The 18,989-nt window shown below is 45.6% G+C and overlaps 1 protein-coding gene across 1 annotated transcript in view; it reads left to right on the forward strand.

Moving 5' to 3' along the window:
• Positions 1–18,989, forward strand: part of LOC127585038 (adenylate kinase isoenzyme 5-like) — a 65,926-nt gene continuing 46,937 nt past the window's right edge. Inside the window, exons 1-5 of the mRNA XM_052042168.1 lie at positions 1–123; positions 11,783–11,969; positions 13,937–14,104; positions 16,370–16,542; positions 18,001–18,114. Coding sequence (XP_051898128.1) covers positions 61–123; positions 11,783–11,969; positions 13,937–14,104; positions 16,370–16,542; positions 18,001–18,114 — 705 coding nt within the window. The 5' untranslated portion in view covers positions 1–60. The remainder of the gene's footprint in view (positions 124–11,782; positions 11,970–13,936; positions 14,105–16,369; positions 16,543–18,000; positions 18,115–18,989) is intronic.

The following is an 18,989-nucleotide window of genomic DNA, read 5'->3' on the forward strand; positions in this document are numbered from 1 at the left end:
GCAGTCTCAGCACCAGGGAATTCGAGAGCTCTGGAAGCAGAAGCCGGCTGCGATTCTATCATGATGAGCAGCAGTGAAGCTAAAGACTACATTTCTAAAAGGGAAATTCCTCTCCTGTTTGAGGTAAGGATTCAAAAAATTTATTTTCATGAACAAAAATTTTGAGTCTAGCAGCTTACATATGCTCTCCATTATAGAATGTTAGACATGTGAAAATCTGAATCAGCGAAGCTGGAATGTTTCTTTACAGTCTGGGTTGAGGTGGGTGGGTGGAGGGATGCTACCTGTTTAGCCAGTGTAACCAGTGTTCAGGAGATGCCGGAGATGTTCAGGTATAATTTTCCATCCCCACTCCCCTATTGTCCTAACCCTATCCCCTCCCTTCCTTCTACATCTCCCCTCATTTCTGATGGAAGACACCGCACTCCCACTCACTACCTGGGCAACCCTGTGCCCTCTCTGCCTTGACTGTACCACTGACTTGCCTGCACCCCATCCAGACACAATGCAATACTGCCTCCTTCAGGAGATCTGGCCCTGTGGAAATGGAAATGTTAACCATTTAACCATTTGGACTGGGAGAAATAAGGGGATTCTGGATTGCAATCTGATGAGAGAGAGCGCTGTCTGAGATACACAGACATCGGGCATGGTGTAAAGGCTGTAACAGTGCTGTGAGTGTGACAGCTTGTGTATGAGTGTGTGTGTGTGTCCGTAGTGTGTGTGTCTGTGAGAGTGGCTGTGTGTTTGTGTGTGTGTGTGTGTGTGTGTGTGTGTATGTATGTTTGTATGTGTGTGAGCATGTGTGTATATGTGTGAGTATATGTATGTACATATGTGTGTGAATGTGTGTAAGTGTGAATATGTGTGTGAATATGTATGTGAGTGTACGTTTGTATGTATGTGTGTGTACATATGATTGTATGTGTGTGAATGTGTATGTTTGTGTGTGTGTGATTGTGTGTGCGTGTGCGGCATGCCTCTGCCGTGTTTGACGGCGTGCGGGAGAACGTGCCAATAATCATTTGGATTTTGCCTCAGGTGGCAGGGAGAGGAGCTGGGCAGAGGGAAGGTTCAGCCATTGGGACGAGCTGAGAGGGGTGTGTGAGGGCAGGACTGGAGATCACTGAGGAGTCATCTTGCCAAAATGGAAGGTCTGATTTAGCATCTCTAGCAGCCTGGTGTTCCAGCACAGAGATACAGGAATGACCCCACTGCTCTGTGACATGTTTCACAAGCCCAGCCACAGCTCAGCAGCTGTCCTGTGCATGCAGCTCTGTGACTCCTCTTACAGATGATGCGTCTGCTCTATTTGATACACGTGCAACATTTCACTCAGCTCACAGATGTGACAGAATGATCTGTGATACATCCAATACGTCTAAATTTGCAGCAGACTTTAGTTAATTCATTCAAGATGCGTGGGCATTGTTAGAAAGGCCAGCATTTATTGCACATCCCTAATTGCCACTTGAGCAAAGTAACTAGCTGGGCTATTTCAGAGGGCAGTTATGAGATGCAGCAGATCCAGGGTCATGTGTAGACTGACCAGGTTGGTAGACTCCCTTTCCCCGAGGATATTAGGGAACCAGGAGTATTTTCTTTATGCAAATCTGCTGATTTCATGGTCTACATTTACTGCTAATGGCTTATTATTCAGGATTTATTTAATTAATTGTTTAAATTCCCCAGCTGTGGAACTGCGATGTGAAATAAAACAAAGTGTGAATCTGCTACAAAGCGTGCAGCAGTAATTCCAGCTCTCGAACCTCCAGAGTGGGGTTTGAGTTGTGTTCAGTAGGTTGCTAATAGGGTGAGATAACCCTTTCGCATCGCCGACTCTGACCAGATCATCAGGAGCCTCTGATTCAGATTCACTTTGTTTCTTATCTCCAGTCTCTGCTTCTGAACATGTTCGGAGAATGATTGCAGCACTGTGCACATTTCAGACTCTCTCAGGAGCCCAGTTATAGTTCCAAGTGTATACAGCTCCATGCACAGTGTTGATTGACACTTGTTATACATGATGCATCTACTGTAAATGATACGCATAGAATATTCCAGTCAGTTCAGAGTAGGAGATGTAATAGAACTGTCCGTGATGCATCCAATGCTTCTGGCATTGGACAGGGAACAGGTAATGTCGCTGAGGGTTCACTGTTCTTTCACTGATGCTGCTTCTGTGGTGTGGCAGGGCTAAGAGTCCACAGCAGAGCACTCTTCAACCAGAGCAGGGTACCATGGCAACACAAGCACACTAAATTAGCGAAAGTCATCATTACCAAGAGGCATGAATTAAGCAGCTCCTGAAATTCATAGTAATTAGCCGGTGAGGGCAGTGAACAATGTGTCAGGGAAATGTGACTTGCTAAGTGAGCTCGAACATTCCTCTGAGGACTGGAGCCCAGTAACTTGGCCTTTATGGAATCACTCTGCTCATCGGGGTGAGTGGGGCGGCAAACGAACTGGTCACAGTCACAACCTGTCAAAGGAATGTGTCAGTTGTGAAGGTAATTACAGCTGAGTGTCAGGTACCAACAGAGAGCAGGAGTGTCTCAAACTTACAGGGGTAATTATATCTGTCATCTGGTAAAAGCCTTTATCCTGGCCTCTCTGAGATCAGTGGGAATAGTTAGCAACAGTGACCCTTGGCAATCACAGGAGATCTCCCTGAGTAATGTGGTGAGGGCAGGACAAGATAGTCTTTTAGGGAATGAAGTCTACCGACCTGGTCGGCCTACGCGTGACTCCAGAACTGCCGCAACCCCTGACCGCCCTCCGAAATGGCCCAGCTGGTTAGTTAGCTCTTGGCAATGAGGGACATGCGATAAATGCAGGTCCTTCCAACGACCCCCACCCCACTTGAATGAGTCGAAGTCTGATGCAAACATAGCCAGAGGTCCTGGATGTATCCCAGATCATTCATTTATATAGCGCCTTTTACATTGAAGATTGCTCCAAGTTTCCTCACACATAGGGCAGGTCGCCAGAAGGTTGGACAGAGAGACAGGCTTGAAAGAGCATCTCTCACACAGAGGGCGTCCAGGGATGGAATTCCGAAACTTTGGACCCCAGGCACATGAAGCCACGACTGACATTGGTGGAGCAATTAAAGTCAGGGACATGCAAGAGGTCAGATTTAGTGACTGTGGAGATTGGGGAGGGCGTTAGGGCCGGAGGAGGTTGGGAGGAATGAAATAACGGAGAGAATTTCAAAATGGATGAGAATTTTAAAATCAAGGTGATGCTTAACCAGGAATGTGTGGGTCAGAGAGAACTAGGAGGCGGTGAAAATTGGTGAACAGAAGTTGGCATGAGTTAAGACATGGGCGGCAGAATATCGGTCAACCTCACAGTTACAAAGGGAGACAAGAAAGCAGTAGAGTCTGCAAAGGGACGTCACCAACTGAGAGATCTGGGTTGGATATTCAGAGTATGGCCAAGATATACACATTTCATTGCGTTCCATCTTTCTCCCTCCTATGACTCTCTCTGCAATTCAAGTGTGTCGTGTGGCACACTTACACCAGGCAGTCAACATTCTACCAGGTTACCTTGGCAACGCCCGATTGTAACATGCTTTGTGACAACCTGCATCTGAGTTGTGGTCTGCGTTATACTCCAGGGGTGGAAAATCAAAGGATGAAAGTTCCCAAGCTCCCACTCCCAAGACCCGTCCGAACAATATGTGGGTATGGTTGTGAGCTGGGGGCAGAGATACATGTGGCGGCAGTGCTCAGTGAGGTTACATGGTCACACCTTGGGCAAGAACTCCTAAATAAATATGTTCAGTGAAAGAAGAGGAAAACAGGATGAGACTGGGAAGGGAGAGTGGGCAGTGGAGAGATCATCAGATTGGACTGAGAGAGGCAGGACAGGGATTGTGTAGGTTTCCTGGTTAAATTCCATCCATTTCCCTTCAAGGTTAAGAAGCCCTTACTCATAGTTCCAAGAAAATGGAAAAAAAAGTCTTGCATTTCCATGGTGCCTTTTGCATCCCTGTGGTTAATTGGGAAAATATATTGCCTGACCACTATCAATGGTTGACATTTAATGAAACAAGACAAAGGTTGCATAAAATATATATTCCTTTCAGACACAAAAACCCAAAAGGAAAAGTGATTAAACTCCACTGGACAGGAGAAATAAAGACAAAGGAAGAGGCTTAAGAAATAACAAACAATCTGCTGGAGGAACACAGCGGGTCGAGCAGCATCTGTGGGAGGAAAAGAATTGTGTAGGTTTTCTGGTTAAATTCCATCCATTTCCCTTCAAGGTTAAGAAGCCCTTACTCATAGTTCCAAGAAAATGGAATTCCGGGTTGAAACCCTGCATCAGAAATGTTGACAATTCCTTTCCTCCCACAGATGCTGCTTGACCCGCTGAGTTCCTCCAGCAGATTGTGTGTTGCTCCAGTTTCCAGCACCTGCAGTCTCTTGTGTCTCCAAGAGGCTTATGGGGTTGCCAGAAATAGCAGTATTTCAGAACATTTCAGTATTTGAGAGCATTTCAGAAGGAGGACCAAGGAATTATTAAAGAAAGGTGAGATAGAATCTGAGTGTAGACAGATGTAGAAGGTAAACATAGACTGTAAGAACTTCTTTCATGTTCACGGAAAGGAAAAGACTCACACGGGCAAATGTGGGCACCTTATAAGAGAATTTATAATGAGGAATAAAGAAACAGAAAAGAAATTAAACAATTACTTTCTGTGTGGCCTCACATAAGTGGCTACACAAAACCTGCCAGATATATTACAGACAAAAAGTGCTGGAGGAACTCAGCAGGTCAGGCAGCATCCATGGAAGGAAATAAACAGTTGATGTTTCAGGCTGTCTGTTTATTTCCCTCCGTAGATGCTGCCTGACCTGCTGAGTTCCTCCAGCAATTTTTTTGTGTATTGCTCCAGATTCCAGCATCTGCAGAACTTTTTGTGTGTCAGATATATTACAGAGTCAAGGGCAAGACTGAGGAACCAAAAGGACAAAGTATTTGTTAAAAGTAGTTCTAGAGAGGTTGGTGTGCTTGAAAGCTGATGAATCTGAAAAACCCAATGATCTGCTTCCCAGGGGTTTGAAAGGAGTGGCTTTAGAGACAGTGGATGCCCCAGATATCAACCATCAACTTCCAAAGTTCTATAGTTTCTGGAACTGCTCTTGCAGATAGCAAATGTGACTCCAGTACTTAAGAGAAGAAGGAAAGGGAACAAGGAACTTCCAACCTATCATCATGAAGACATAGAGTTGTACATCCCAGAAACAGGCCTTTCAGCCCAACAGAGTGGAAGTGTCAAATACTAAGGACATAGCTTTAAAATAAGAAGGGAAAAGCTTAAAAGAGACTTACAAGGCAAGTTTTTTACACAGAGAGCGGTGGGTGCCTGGAATATGCTGCCGGGGTGGTGGTGGAGGCAGATACGACAGTGGCATTTAAGAGGCATTTAGACAGGCGCATGAACAGGCAGGGAATGGAGGGATATGGATCATGTGCAGTTAGAGGGGTTTAGTTTAATTTAGCATCATGGTTGGCACAGATATTGTGGGCCGAAGGGCCTGTTCCTGTGCTGTACTGGTCTATGTTTATGTTCTTATTTTCCTCATGAATATAGGGTGTGACTGCAGGGATTGGCATTTGGGCCCCAGCTGTTCGCCATCTATATCAGTGACATGTCTAAGGGGACTAACTGCACTATTTCCGAGATTATCAGCAATGGGAAACCGGGTGGAATTGAGAATATAGAGAAGAATGTAAAGAGGCTTTAAGGGCAAACCCAGCGAATGGGTGAGAACATGGCAGATGGAATATAATGTGGAGAAATGTGAGGTCATCCACTTTGGTTCAGGTAACAGAAAGGTGGAGCATTTTCTTAAAGGTAAGAGAGCAGGTAACATTGATGTACTGAAGGCCAACATGCAGGTGCAGCAAACAGTCAGAAGGGCAAATGGTACGTTAGCCTTAATTATGAGAGCATTTGAATACAGGAGTCTGATTACAATTACATAATGCTTTCAGAGAACACACCTGGAATATTGGTTTTCCTACCTAAAAAAGATGTATTTATCTTAGGAGGAGTTCAACAGATTCACTGGCCTGGTTCCAAGGGTGGCGGGTTTGCTGTGAGGGGAGGTTGAGTAAGCTGGGACTGAATTGAATTTAGAAAAATGAGATGACATCTCATCAAAAGCTAAAACATTTGTAAAGGCCATGGCATTGTTGGTGCAGGGAGCTCGTCTCCCCCGGCTGAGGAGTCCAGGACCAGGGGGTGCAGTTTGAGAATAAGGGGTCTGATGTTTAGGACTGAGATTCAGAGAAATTTCTTATTCAGAGGATGGTGAAACTTTGGAAGCCTCCATCCTGGAGGACTGTGGAGGCTAATTCAGATTCTGGAGATGTACCAGGAATTGGAAAACCAGAAAGAAGAGGGAAGGGGGGTGGGGGGGCACAAAGCAGGTAACTATAGGCTGATGAGCCAAACATCTACTGTTGAAATACATAAGAATCATTTATTGAGGTATTGAGCAGCACATTTGCGAAATCATAATCAAACCTAATAGAATCATGAAAGGAAAATTGTGTCTGATTAGAGATTGTTTGAGGAAATGTTGACCAGAGTGTATAGAAGGGACCTACAATAAGGTTCCTCATAAAAGGTTCAATCATGAGATAAGAGCCCATGGTATTGGAGGTAATATATTGGAAGGATAGAGGTCTGACTAACAAAGTGTCAGGATAAGGGGGTCACTTTTGAGTTGGCAACCTGTGTCCAGTGGGGGTGCCACAGGGCTCGATTCTGGGACCTCAACTGTTTATAATATGTAGCGACTTGGAGAAGGAAGTGAATGTATGGAATGGCACAAACGTAGGTGTGAAGATCAGCTGCAAGGAATGTTCAAAGAGTTTACAGATATCTACAGGTAAGGTGGGTGGGCAAAAAATTGGCAAATGGAGTAGATGATGGGAAAATGTGATATTGTTCATTTCAGAAGGAAGAACAAAAGAACAGAGCCTTACTTAGTGAAAATTTGCAAAAAGCCACAGGGCAAAGGGATTTGGGGGTCCTTATGTATAAAACACAGAAAGCTAGCACAGCAGGGAATAGGGAAGGCTAATGGAAAGTTGACCCTGATTTCAAGGGGTGTTGGAGTATAAATGTAGGAAAATCTCATTAGTACAAGGCACCAGTGAGACTCTATGTGGAGTCCTGTAAACAATTCTGGTCCCGCTTTTTCAGGAAGTTCGGAGGTGGTTCACTAGGATCATGCCAGTATGGAGGGATTGTCCTTCAAGGAAAAGTTAAATAGATTGGGACTTTACTCATTGGAGTTTAGAAGAATGAGATGCAATCTTGTTCTACCATATTAGATTCTTAGGGGACTACTCAGGGTAAATGCTGAGAGGATCCAGAAAAGAGATTGTTGTCTCAGAATGTGGGTGACCATGTAAGATTTAGAAGAGGAAAAATTTCTTCTCTTAGAGTTATTGAACTCCTTGCCCCACAGAGCTGAGGGGGCAGACTTATGTGTACATTTAAGGCTGAAGTGGATGGAATTCTAATCCAGAAGGGAATCAAAGATTATCAGGAAAGGGCTGGAAAGTTGGCTTGAGGAATGTCAGGTCAGCCATGCTCCCATTGAGTGGTGGACCAGACTCAAGGGGCTGAATGGTCTCTCCTGCTCCCATTGCTTTTGGTCTTGTGATCTCAGTCATTATATTCATTTAAAACAGGGATCGACAGATTTCTGGGCATTAACGGAATCGAGGGATATGGGGATAGTGTTGGAAAATATTGCTGAGATGGAAGATCAGCTATGTTGCAGGCTCGAAAAGCTGGATGACCAACTCCCATTTATATTTCTTGTAACAAAGTAGGAGACCATTTGGCCCACTGAACCTGTGCTGGCTCTTTAAAAGAGCTCTCCAGTAAGAACTTCTCCTTTGCTCTTTCCGGATGCCTGGAAAATGTTCTTTGAAATGATCAGATTTCAGCAGCCTACGATCTTGCCTTAACCATTCAAATTTTAATTGTGTTATTTAATCACTTATTCTCACGTTATCATCTTCTCCCCTTCACATTTCAGGAACCATCTTAGTACAAAGGCCTTGGCTTTTACTCTTGGTTTCCTGGTCAGAAAGTGAACCCAGAACTGAGGGAAAGTCAAAGTTATTGCTGGCCTTGGCTCTTGGTTCAAGCTCCCCTCCACAGATTGATGCACATTCAGTCCCCAAGTGCCTCTGAAGCACTCTGGTCACCATTACAGAAAGCATTCTACTGGTTTGCACACAGCAAGTTACATCAAGGCATAGCAGACTAAGGACCAAGTGCTGGTAAATGGGATTAATATAGATGGGCACTTGATGGCAGGCATGGACAGGATGGGCCGAAGGGCCTGCTTCTGTATTAAATGACTCCAAACACAACGTGATAAGGACCAAACACTTTTGTAATATTGTGTGGGGGTAAGGATTGGACAGGACATCAGGAATAACTCCCAAGACCTTTTTTCAAAACATTGCCCCGGGATGCTTCACATCCACCTGAGTGAACAGATGGGGCCCCAGATTAATGCCCCTCGTCTGAAAGGTGGCAGCTCCAATGGTGCAGCCCTCACTCTGCACTGCACTGAGGTGTCAGTCTGGATTTGTGCACCCAAGTGCAGAGGAGATTTACCAGGATGTTGCCTGGATTGGAGAACATGTCTTATGAGGATAGGTTGAGTGAGCTAGGGCTTTTCTCTTTGGAGAGAAGATGAGAGGTGACTTGATAGAGGTGTACAAGATGATAGGAGGCATAGATCAAGTGGAAAGTCAGAGACTTTTTCCCAGGGCAACAATGGCTAACATGAGGGGACATAATTTTAAGGTGATTGGAGGAAGGTATGAGGGGGATGTCAGGGGTAAGTTTTTTTACACAGAGAGTGGTGGGTCCGTGGAACGCACTGCCTGCAGAGGTGGTGGGGGCAGATACATTAGGGACATTTAAGAGACTCTTAGATAGCCACATGAATGATAGAAAAATAGGGGGCTATGTGGGAGGGAAGGGTTAGATGGATCTTACAGCAGGATAAAACGTCGGCACAACATTGTGGGCTGAAGGGCCTGTACTGTGCTGTAGTGTTCTATGTTCTATAGAGGCAAGAGTGCAGCTCATTGAACCACACTGGTGGGAAGAACAGTGGGTGCATTCATGTATTTTGAAAAGAAGAGGAAGTGGTTCTGTGTTCTCAATGTTTGCCTTTAACTGCACATGTACTCAATGCTCTCTTGAAAATAATTAATTAACCAATAATCTCATCTTCTGAAACACAAGATCATTTTGACCTTGGATGCCCAATGAAGGGGAGAGTTCAAGTAAAGTGGTGTGTGAGGCACAGGGTAACAGAGCCCTGGAGTGCTGATGTTATCAGTTCCCTAGCTTATAGTTGTACATTTTGATCATGTAATATTCAAAATTATTCATAGTCAAAATCCAAAGCATGTTCTGCAAAGAAGAGGAAGTTGGGCTGTGTTTGAATGTTAGGCTGCAGAAAGGGACAGCCAGGGTGCTATAGCACCACCATCCACCAGGAGGATGTAATTACAGTGTGACGCATTTACATAGCAAGTTTCCATTGTAAGTGTGAACATATTATTTATAATGGAAGCAGTTAACATAAAGGCATGGAGGGTGGATATTTCAATGCACAGCGGCAGAGGTTTCAAGTTAGTAATCAGAGGGGCTATGAACATTTCTCACACAGTCCTCCATTCTACAATGGGTAAACTTGCACTATCCAAAGCCCACATCCTCTCTCACATCATTCCAAGCTCCTATCATCTCTCTGCCCCCGCTGACCCTTGCAGGCTCTCATTTAAGCAATGCCCTGCTTTTAACGTTTTCAACTTCAAATCAAAACCCCCATGGTTTTGGCTCTCTCTAAAGCTGCAACCTCCTCAAGTTCTACAGCCCTCCAAAATCTCTGCCCTCCTCTAATTCCAGCTTCTTGATCATTCCCTGAATTTAATCATTCTCCCATTGGCAGTGTGCTGAGGCCCCAAGTTCTGGAATTCCCTCTCTAAATCTCCACCTCTCTGTTTCTTTCTAAGATGCTCCTTAAAACATACTTCTTGGACTATACTTCTGGCCCAATATCTTGTTATGTGGCTCAGTGTTAATTTTGCAATGTTTGATAATGGTCCTGCAAAGTAGTTGCAGCCATGGTGAGCCAGTGGTAGAGGGAGTGAATATTTAGGATGATGGATGAGGTGCCAATCAAGCACGTAAGGTGCTCCATAAATGAAGTTGTTGTTATTGTTGTTGAGGGAGTGGGTGAGGAACCTTGGTTTAATAACTGTGGGGGCGGAGGGTGAGGAGTCTTCTGAATCACAATTCTGTGAATAACACCTCCACACTCAGTGCACAGCATATTAGCATTCCAAGCAGAACAAGTTCCGCCTCAGTAAAAATAATCTCTGCCACCATTGCTGTGTTTGATGGTAATTCAGAGAGCACTATCGATCATCCGTAAATACCCTTAATGTAAAATAACTGTGTCTCTTCAAAACTATTAAAAGATTTTAAAAAGTGACTTCTAAACAAGAGAAACTAAGTCAATCATTGATTTCATATTGATTATTCATCCCGTGATTATTGATTCCATGTTGGTTATCGATTCCATGTTGACTATTCATACAGTGCGATCATTGATTCATGTTAATGAATCCATATTTATTCACTAATTATTCAAACTTGTGATTATCGATTCCATGTTCATTAGTCATGAGGCACAAATTTTGATCCCATGTTGATTATTCGTCCCAAGTGATTATTGATTCCTTGCTGATTCTTGTTTTCATGATGATCATTGATTCTATGTTGATTATTCATCCCAGGTGATTATTGATCCTGCTGATTATTTGAGCTGAATAAGTATCTGAAAGGAAATCATTAACACAGCCATGAGGAGAGGGTGTGAATAGAGCTAGGGGGGCTGGGGTGCCACCAGTGCAGACTTCACAGGTTGAATAGCCTCCATCCATGCTATAGCCATTCAGTGATTCTGATCCTAGGTCATCATTGATTTTATGTCGATTATTGATCAATATTTACTATTGAACCCATGTGAGTATTATCCCAAGTTGATTATTGATCCCATGTCAGTCCATGATCTCATGTGGAACCTAAATTGGTTGTTGATGCCAGGCTCAGTTGCTGCAGGCACGGTAGTGTAGAGGTTAGCGTAACGCTTTACAGCGCCAGTGACCCAGGTTCAATTCTGGCCACTGTCTGTAAGGAGTTTGTACGTTCTCCTTGTGTGTCTGTATGGGTCTCCTCCGGGTGCTCCAGTTTCCTCCCACATTCCAAAGACGTACAGGTTAGGAAGTTGTGGGCATGCTATGTTGGCGCCAGAAGCATGGCGACACCTGCAGGCTGCCCCAAAACACTTTACGCAAAAAGATGTATTTCACTGTGTGTTTCAATGTACATGTGACTGTAGTGTAGCGGTTAGCGTAATGCTATTACAGCGCCAGTGACCTGGGTTCAATTCCGGCCACTGTCTGTAAGGAGTTTGTACCTTCTCTCTGTGTCTGCGTGGGTTTCCTCTGGGTGCTCCAGTTTCCTCCCACATTCCAAAGACGTACGGGTTAGGAAGTTGTAGGCATGCTATGTTGGCGCCAGAAGTGTGGCGACACTTGCGGGCTGCCCCCAGAACACTCTACGCAAAAGATGTATTTCACTGTGTGTTTCGATGTACATGTGACTAATAAAGATATCTTATCTTATCACTGTCTTCTTCTTCCCCAGAGTATGTTGACAGGCCTGATGTACCATCGTCCTGAGGAACCCATTGAGTACCTGGAGAACTGCCTGAAGAAAGTCAAGGAGATTGGTGGACTGGAGAGGGTGCGATGGGATACGTTCATCGTTCAGGAGAGGCGGGCACTGCCACCTGTCGGTGGGAGCCAGGGGAGGAGAGCCATGTATCGAAGCGGTAACTCGGTGCCCTCCCTATCACATCCACCCCCACTCCAGTTCAGTTTTAAATCCCTGGTCAGAAGATCAGTTAGAAGCCTGCAGGAGTGGATTAAAGGACTATTGTAAGGTGATGGGGAGGGAAAGGTTCCTGACGATGATCTGATGCAAGGCTGGACAGAAGAGGGAAAGGAGCAAATGCAAAATTAAGGGGGAAAATAACTGAAGGATTGGGTGGGCTAAAAAGTGAAGTAAAAGGGTTGTTGAGTTTAATTTTCATTGCTCTTGTTTCTGGGCATCACACATCTTGGTTTATGTGGCCTCAAAGTACAGGTTATCTGGCGTGTCTACTGGTGGACACCACTGAACCTCAACTCATTTGAAACGCTACTTTATTCCCAAGTTGTACAAAATGCATGTTGGAATTATTTTCCTACACAAGACCTGTCACATCATGCTGCTGAAAGGAATATCATTGACTCCACACTTGGTAAATGGGAAGAGTCCACTGAATAAATATGTGTCCAGCTCGGGGTTTAATGCAACAGCCAATGTGCAGAACCGTACCTTGCCTTACTCCCATAGAAATATAGAAAGCTCTCCACAACTCCTTTTTACTGACCGCCTGCCTGTTCGCAACATTTAAAATATATTTATAACTAGAAAGGCAAAAGGCAGGCTCAGAGTCAAACGGTGAGGAACTTGCACATCTAGTTGTGGGAGGTGGAAGCCTTTATGACTGGCATCATCAGTGCGCTTGGGACTCAGTCAGGTGATCTCCCCTCCGTGTCAATGAGGCCAGTGCCCTGCAGGCTTCTCGGATGGGATTGCACCAATCCCACGATGGTTGGCATTCGGGCACCCACTGAGGCCAACACTGGGAGGAGTGAAGCTGATAGGCCCATTAGTTGGAAACCGAACACCTCAGGAGGAAGCAGGTAACCCAATTCCTATGAAAGCTCTTGGCTAGTCTTTGGAAAGGGATGAATCCTTTCGCTTCATGAAAGGTGCTAAGAACACTTCAGTTAACCCTAGTCGAAAAGCAAATCACCACAGATGCTGGAAATCTGAAATAAAAGCAGAAAGTGCTAGAGACACCCAGCAGGTCAGGCAGCATCTGTGAGAAAGAAACAGAGTTAACATTTTAGGATGATGACCTTTTTCAGAACTGGAGGACATCTGGAATTTGGAGAACATTAAAAGACATTTGGACAAGTACATGGATAGGAGGGGTTTAGAGGGATATGGGCCAAATGCTGACAAACGGGACTAGCTTGGTGGGCATCGTGGTTAGCATGGGCGAGCTGGGCCGAAGGGCCTGTTTCCATGCTGTATTGCTTTATGACTCTATTAGATCTGAGATAACTCTGAGGTGTTGGCACAGTTAGTATGTTCCATCCAACACCCCCCCCCCACCTTCCACAGCCCCCTGTAGCTCAGCTCAGTGCTGTATCTGAGTTTAATGCTTCAGCGTAAATTTATTTGTCATCATAAATACAATTTATTGCGCATACGGCATCTACTGAAGAGATTCCAGTGGTAGGAAGGTTCTGGGAAGAGAAAGTCCCCAACTAGACGTCGCGAGTTTGTGTCACAGGGACTGCAAGGTGACGTGAAGACAGGTGCTAATATTGGAAACAGAAATGTTGAAATAGCAAGAGGAAAATTAAAATGTGGCAAACACTTTTGCATTGATGAAAGTGGAAATCTTGTCATTTAATGCTGGTCATTGAAAATAAAAATTCATATTAGTTTAAATGATGGTGTGGGTTTAAGTTGCAACTTAGTGGAATATGTGGGTGTACAATGCCTGTAAATTAATGTAAATCAGCCAAGCTGCTCTGTGGAAGGTGGGGAGTCGTGCAGAAAGAGTGGTTGGGGTCAGTGCAGCAAGGGAGGACAGGTTGACTGTCCCAGGTTGTCACTGTGACTTGGTCCTTACTGTGCTATCACTGTGTGTGTTTCTGTTTTCTGTGTACCCCTCAGTCCTCTCTGAGAGTCACAGCCTGGCCCATGACCGGTACGATCGACTGCCTCCCATTCACCAGTTCTCCATCGAGAGCGACACAGACCTGTCGGAGACGGATGAGCTGATTGAGGAATATGTGGTCTTTGACCCCTCAAAACCCAGGCCAAGGGTCATCCTGGTCATCGGTAAGTTCACCACCGAGTGAGGGAAGATGCCAATTACATCTCTTCACCTCTGGTCCCACCTATCATGGCTCACACAAGTAGGCTGGGTTCAATTAGGATTGGACAACTTTTTGCCATCTCTTTCAATGCTTCCAGTTCCATCTAATGTCACACACGGCAGATCACTTAGGAAAGTAAAAGCCCCTGGAATGCAAGGGGAAATGGTGTTGGATTAAAATCTCCTTTCCTTTTCTTTTAATCCAGTTGATTCCCATTCCCCCAGTCGGATCGAAGTTCCCCTGATGTCTATTTTCCAAGTGTTCATATGAAATTTCCACTATATTAATACAATTGTGACAAAAATAATGTTCAGTGGAAGACATTCCTTTGAGTCCTATAAAGGGACTGTCCTTGATTACACTGGGAAAGCACTCCAGTTCCCATGGATGCAGTGACAGAACAGAACTCCCAAAACCCTGGGAAGAATCCCACACCACGGGGTCCTGACCCTTTGCCCCTCCTGAGTATGATCTCATTACATACCAAATGAAGATGAATTGTATGGAAAGTGGCCAAGTTTGATGGAATAATATCAGACAGAGTCCACTACTCCAATTCGGCAATAACCTTCAAATGGATCAGAGATATTTTCGGCACAGAAGAGGCCATTCAGCCCATTGCACGTCAAAAGCTATCCGGAAGAATCAAGCTTCCCAGCTCCCAGTCTGTGTTCTTTAGCCACCTTCACATGGTTTAAATGTGGCAAAGGTTTCTGCCCCTACTGCCCTGTCAGGTGGCGAGTTCCAAACCTTCACTGCCCTCTGGCGGAAAATATTCTTCGCAAGTCCCCTTCTACCAGCTGCCTTGTTCCATGCCCCAGGTTATTGAGCTCGGCACTGAGGGAACCAGATCCTTCCTGCCATACTTCCTAAACCTTGCACGATTCTACTCATGTAACTCCTATGTATACACACTTGCACACACACAGACCCACATGCACACACAGACACACATACAAACACACACACACACACATGCAGACACACACGCACTGAAACATGCAGACACAGATACACATGCAAACATACAGATATACACATATACACAAACACAGACACACACACACATAGAAACACACATACACCACAGACACACACGGAGACACACACGGACACACACACACACAAACATCACACACACAAACACCATACATGCCACAGACACACATGCAAACATGCACAGACAAATACACATAGAAACACACACCACACAGACAGACAGACAGACAGACAGACAGACAGACACACACACACACACACACACACACACACACACACACACACACACACACACACACACAGAAACACAGATATATATGAATTAGATTAGATGCTTCATTTTAATAACTGCATTGTTCAATGGGAGAGGGTCTTCACACAGTTGCCTTTTCTGTCAGTGTTACCAAACAAGCCAACATCACTCTCCTGTTCTTTATTTTAAAATGGCCAACTGAATCTCCACCTTTTCCAGAAGTTCTACTTTTAAATAATCGGAATATCTTCATCAGATGAGATAATCTTCAAAAGGTCGGAGGCAACAACTTCTTAAAATTTAATTTCTGGGTGTCAGTGTCCATCCCTAGTTCCTCCTGAGACGGTGGGGCTGAGCTGCCCTTCTGGTGACGGTGCTCCCACCGCGCTGGGATTAAGACCCAGCAACGATGAAGGAAAGGTGGTGTATTTCGAAGTTAGGGTGGTGCCTTACTCTGATGGTGTTCCCCTTGCCCTTCTGGGCAGTAGGGGGTTCCGGATTTGGGAGTAGCCCAGGCAAGTAAACTGGAGTACTTAATAGATGGCACGCACCACAGCCATGGTGTGACAGTGATGAAGGACATGAATGCTTAGGGCGGTGAATGGTATTGGTATTGGTTTATTATTGTACAATACAGAGTAAAGTGTCACAGCTACAGAGAAAGTGCAGTGCGATAAGTTGCAAAGCCAATCAAGTGGGTTGCTTGAAAATCAAAATCAAAATGTGGATGCTGGAAATCTGAAATAAAGACAGAAGATATCGGAAACACTCAGCAGGTCAGGCAGCATCTGTGGAGTGGGAAACAATAAGTGTTGCAGGTCCGAGACCTTTTGTCAGACCTGCATGTCCACCTGTGCGAGCAGCGGTGACCCGCCCACCACACTCTTCCCTGCTTGTTTTTACCACGCACGTGTTTTCAGGTTTTCTCCTCTTTCTTTCGCTCACCCCATCTCTCTCGTTCCCCCACTTCTGAAGGAGGGCCAGCCAGCGGCAAGGGGACCCAGAGCATGAAAATTGCGGAGCGCTATGGATTCACCTACATCTCTGTGGGAGAGCTCCTGCGTGAGAAGATGCTGCACAACGCAAGCACCAATAGGAAGTGGGGCCTGATAGCAAAAATCATCACCAACGGGGAGCTGGCACCACAGGTGGGGGCGGGGTCACCAGACCCTGCATTTGTGTTTTAATTGGTTGTTCATTGCTGCCAATCATCTTCAGCTTGACAACAACAACTTCCAGTTCCATAGCTCCTTTAACTGTAGAGATAAAATCTCAGGGTTTTTCAGGGGAGTATCATCAAACAAAACTGGCATCGAGAGACAGGCACGCAAGTGTTTGGTTGGGGAGGGAGGTTTTAAGGGGGGAAAGAGGGAGCTGGGGAGGGAATTCCAGAGATTAGGGTCTCTGCAGGTGATGGCACCTTGCCAATGGTAGGCTATTAAAGGGGCAAAGAGACCAGAATTGGATGAGCTGTAATATCTTGATGGGTTAGAGGGCAGGGGGAAATTACAGAGATAGGGAGGGTGAAATCCATGGAAGGATTTGAAAAAGAGGGTGAGAATGAGGTGCTGAGGAGGTGTGGAGTAATCCACTCCCCACTTCCTGGTCACCCACCGCCCCTCCTTGCTGACCTACACTGGCTCCCAGTTACACCACACCACAGGAAATAAACAATAGGTATCTACTCCGCTCCCTCAGTAACCCGTTTAATAAACGGTGGCTTGTGTCTTACCATCCAGGAAAGGTCCTAGTTTTACCTCAGACTTTTGCAGATATTTCTGTTCTCAACCAATGGGAACTGATTTGTTGGGTCTCAGTGGTCCTGAGCTCAAAAGAGCCAAGATCTTCATTCTTATGCACTTCCCAGTGATGGTTGCAAAGGGGGAAGGGCAAGTGGGAGGGCTGTTGAGAATGGAATGAGACTTGGTTGTGGTGCCTCTGTGGTTAACCAGCCTGCCAACAATCGCTGCGTGGATGGTAAGCCAGGGTAACCAACAAATTAGTGGAAGCCCTGTGTGGGGAGGTGAGGCTCAGAACCAATCTGAAGGAGGGATGGCTCCTTTAGTCACAGACAGGCTGGAATACCTACACACTCACACAGCCAAACATCTGCTTTAATACAATCGCCTGTCAGCTACATTCATCTGCTTTCCTGTAGCTTCCCTCTGTTTAAGATAACATAAGACAAGATAAGGTTTCTTTATTAGTCACATTACATCGAAACACACAGTGAAATGCATCTTTTGCATAGAGTGTTCTGGGGGCAGCCCGCAAGTGTCGCCACACTTCCAGCGCCAACATAGCATGCCCACAACTTCCTAACCCGTACGTCTTTAGAATGTGGGAGGAAACCAGAGCACCCGGAGCAAACCCACGCAGATACAGGGAGAAGGTACAAACTCCTTACAGGCAGTGGCCAGAATTGAACCCGGGTTGCTGGCACTGTAAAGCATTATGCTAACCGCTACACTACCATGCCTGCCAAGTGGGTCCCACTTAAGTTACAATGTCTGAAATCCCACACCATGCAACAGAAGCTCAGCAAAGGTGTGACCAACCATCCGAATTCCAGGTCCGTTACTGACTCCTTGCACCTTCTTCTGCAGGAGACAACAATAAGTGAGATCAAGCAGCAGCTGATGCAGCATCCAGACGCTCAGGGCTTTGTGATCGATGGCTTCCCACGAGAGGTTTCCCAAGCGATCTGTTTCGATGATCAGGTGCAGTCATTTCTCTGAGAACTCGGCACAAAGAGAACAATGTTTCTATTACATATTTCACAATCTCCGGGCTTCCCAACAGCCAGAAAGCCTTTGGCAGGGTCCGAGAGCAGACAGGGCAATGGTTTGACATCTGGTGAGAAACCTGGAACCTCCTACAGTGTGGGGTTCCCTCAGTACCTCTCCCCCGATGGTCCATCAATGCTGCCTTTCCAGTCGTGCATCACTCCTTCAGTTCTGCCTCTCTGAGAGTGCAGAACTCCCTCAGTACTGTACTGCTGACAGTGTGGTGATTGCCTAGCACTGCCCCTCCAGCACTGCATACCTCTGCAGGTTCAACCCCCTGACAGTGGGGTGCTACCTCAATTCTGCCCTCCAGCAGCTTGGTGCTTCCTCAGTACTGCCCCTCTGACAGTGCGGCACTCCCTCAGTACTGCCCCTCTGACAGTGCGGCCCTCCGTCTGTGTTGCACCTCCAGCTGTGCAGTGATCTCACAGAACCATATCTCTGATAGTGCAGCACTCCCTCTATACTGCTCCCCTGTGGGACTCTGTCAATAGTTCCTTCAAGTGTCAGATTATGGAGACACAAGAGACTGCAGATGCTGGAATCTGGAGCAACACACAAAAAACTGGAGGATCTCAGCGGGTCGGGCAGCATCTATGGAGAGAAATGGACAGTCGACGTTTCAGGTCAGGACACTTCATCTGAAACACCAACTGTCTATTTCCCTCCATAGATGCTTCCTGACCCGCTGAGATCCTCCAGCATTTTGTGTTTAGCCGGGATTATGTGCTCCGTGGATTTGATCCCAAACACATTCTGATTCAAACCAACCCATCAAACCAGACGATTTTGGTGACACTCTCTTTAAA

The sequence above is a fragment of the Pristis pectinata genome, chromosome 31 (genome assembly GCF_009764475.1).
Source record: "Pristis pectinata isolate sPriPec2 chromosome 31, sPriPec2.1.pri, whole genome shotgun sequence".
Classification (NCBI taxonomy): Eukaryota; Metazoa; Chordata; class Chondrichthyes; order Rhinopristiformes; family Pristidae; genus Pristis; species Pristis pectinata.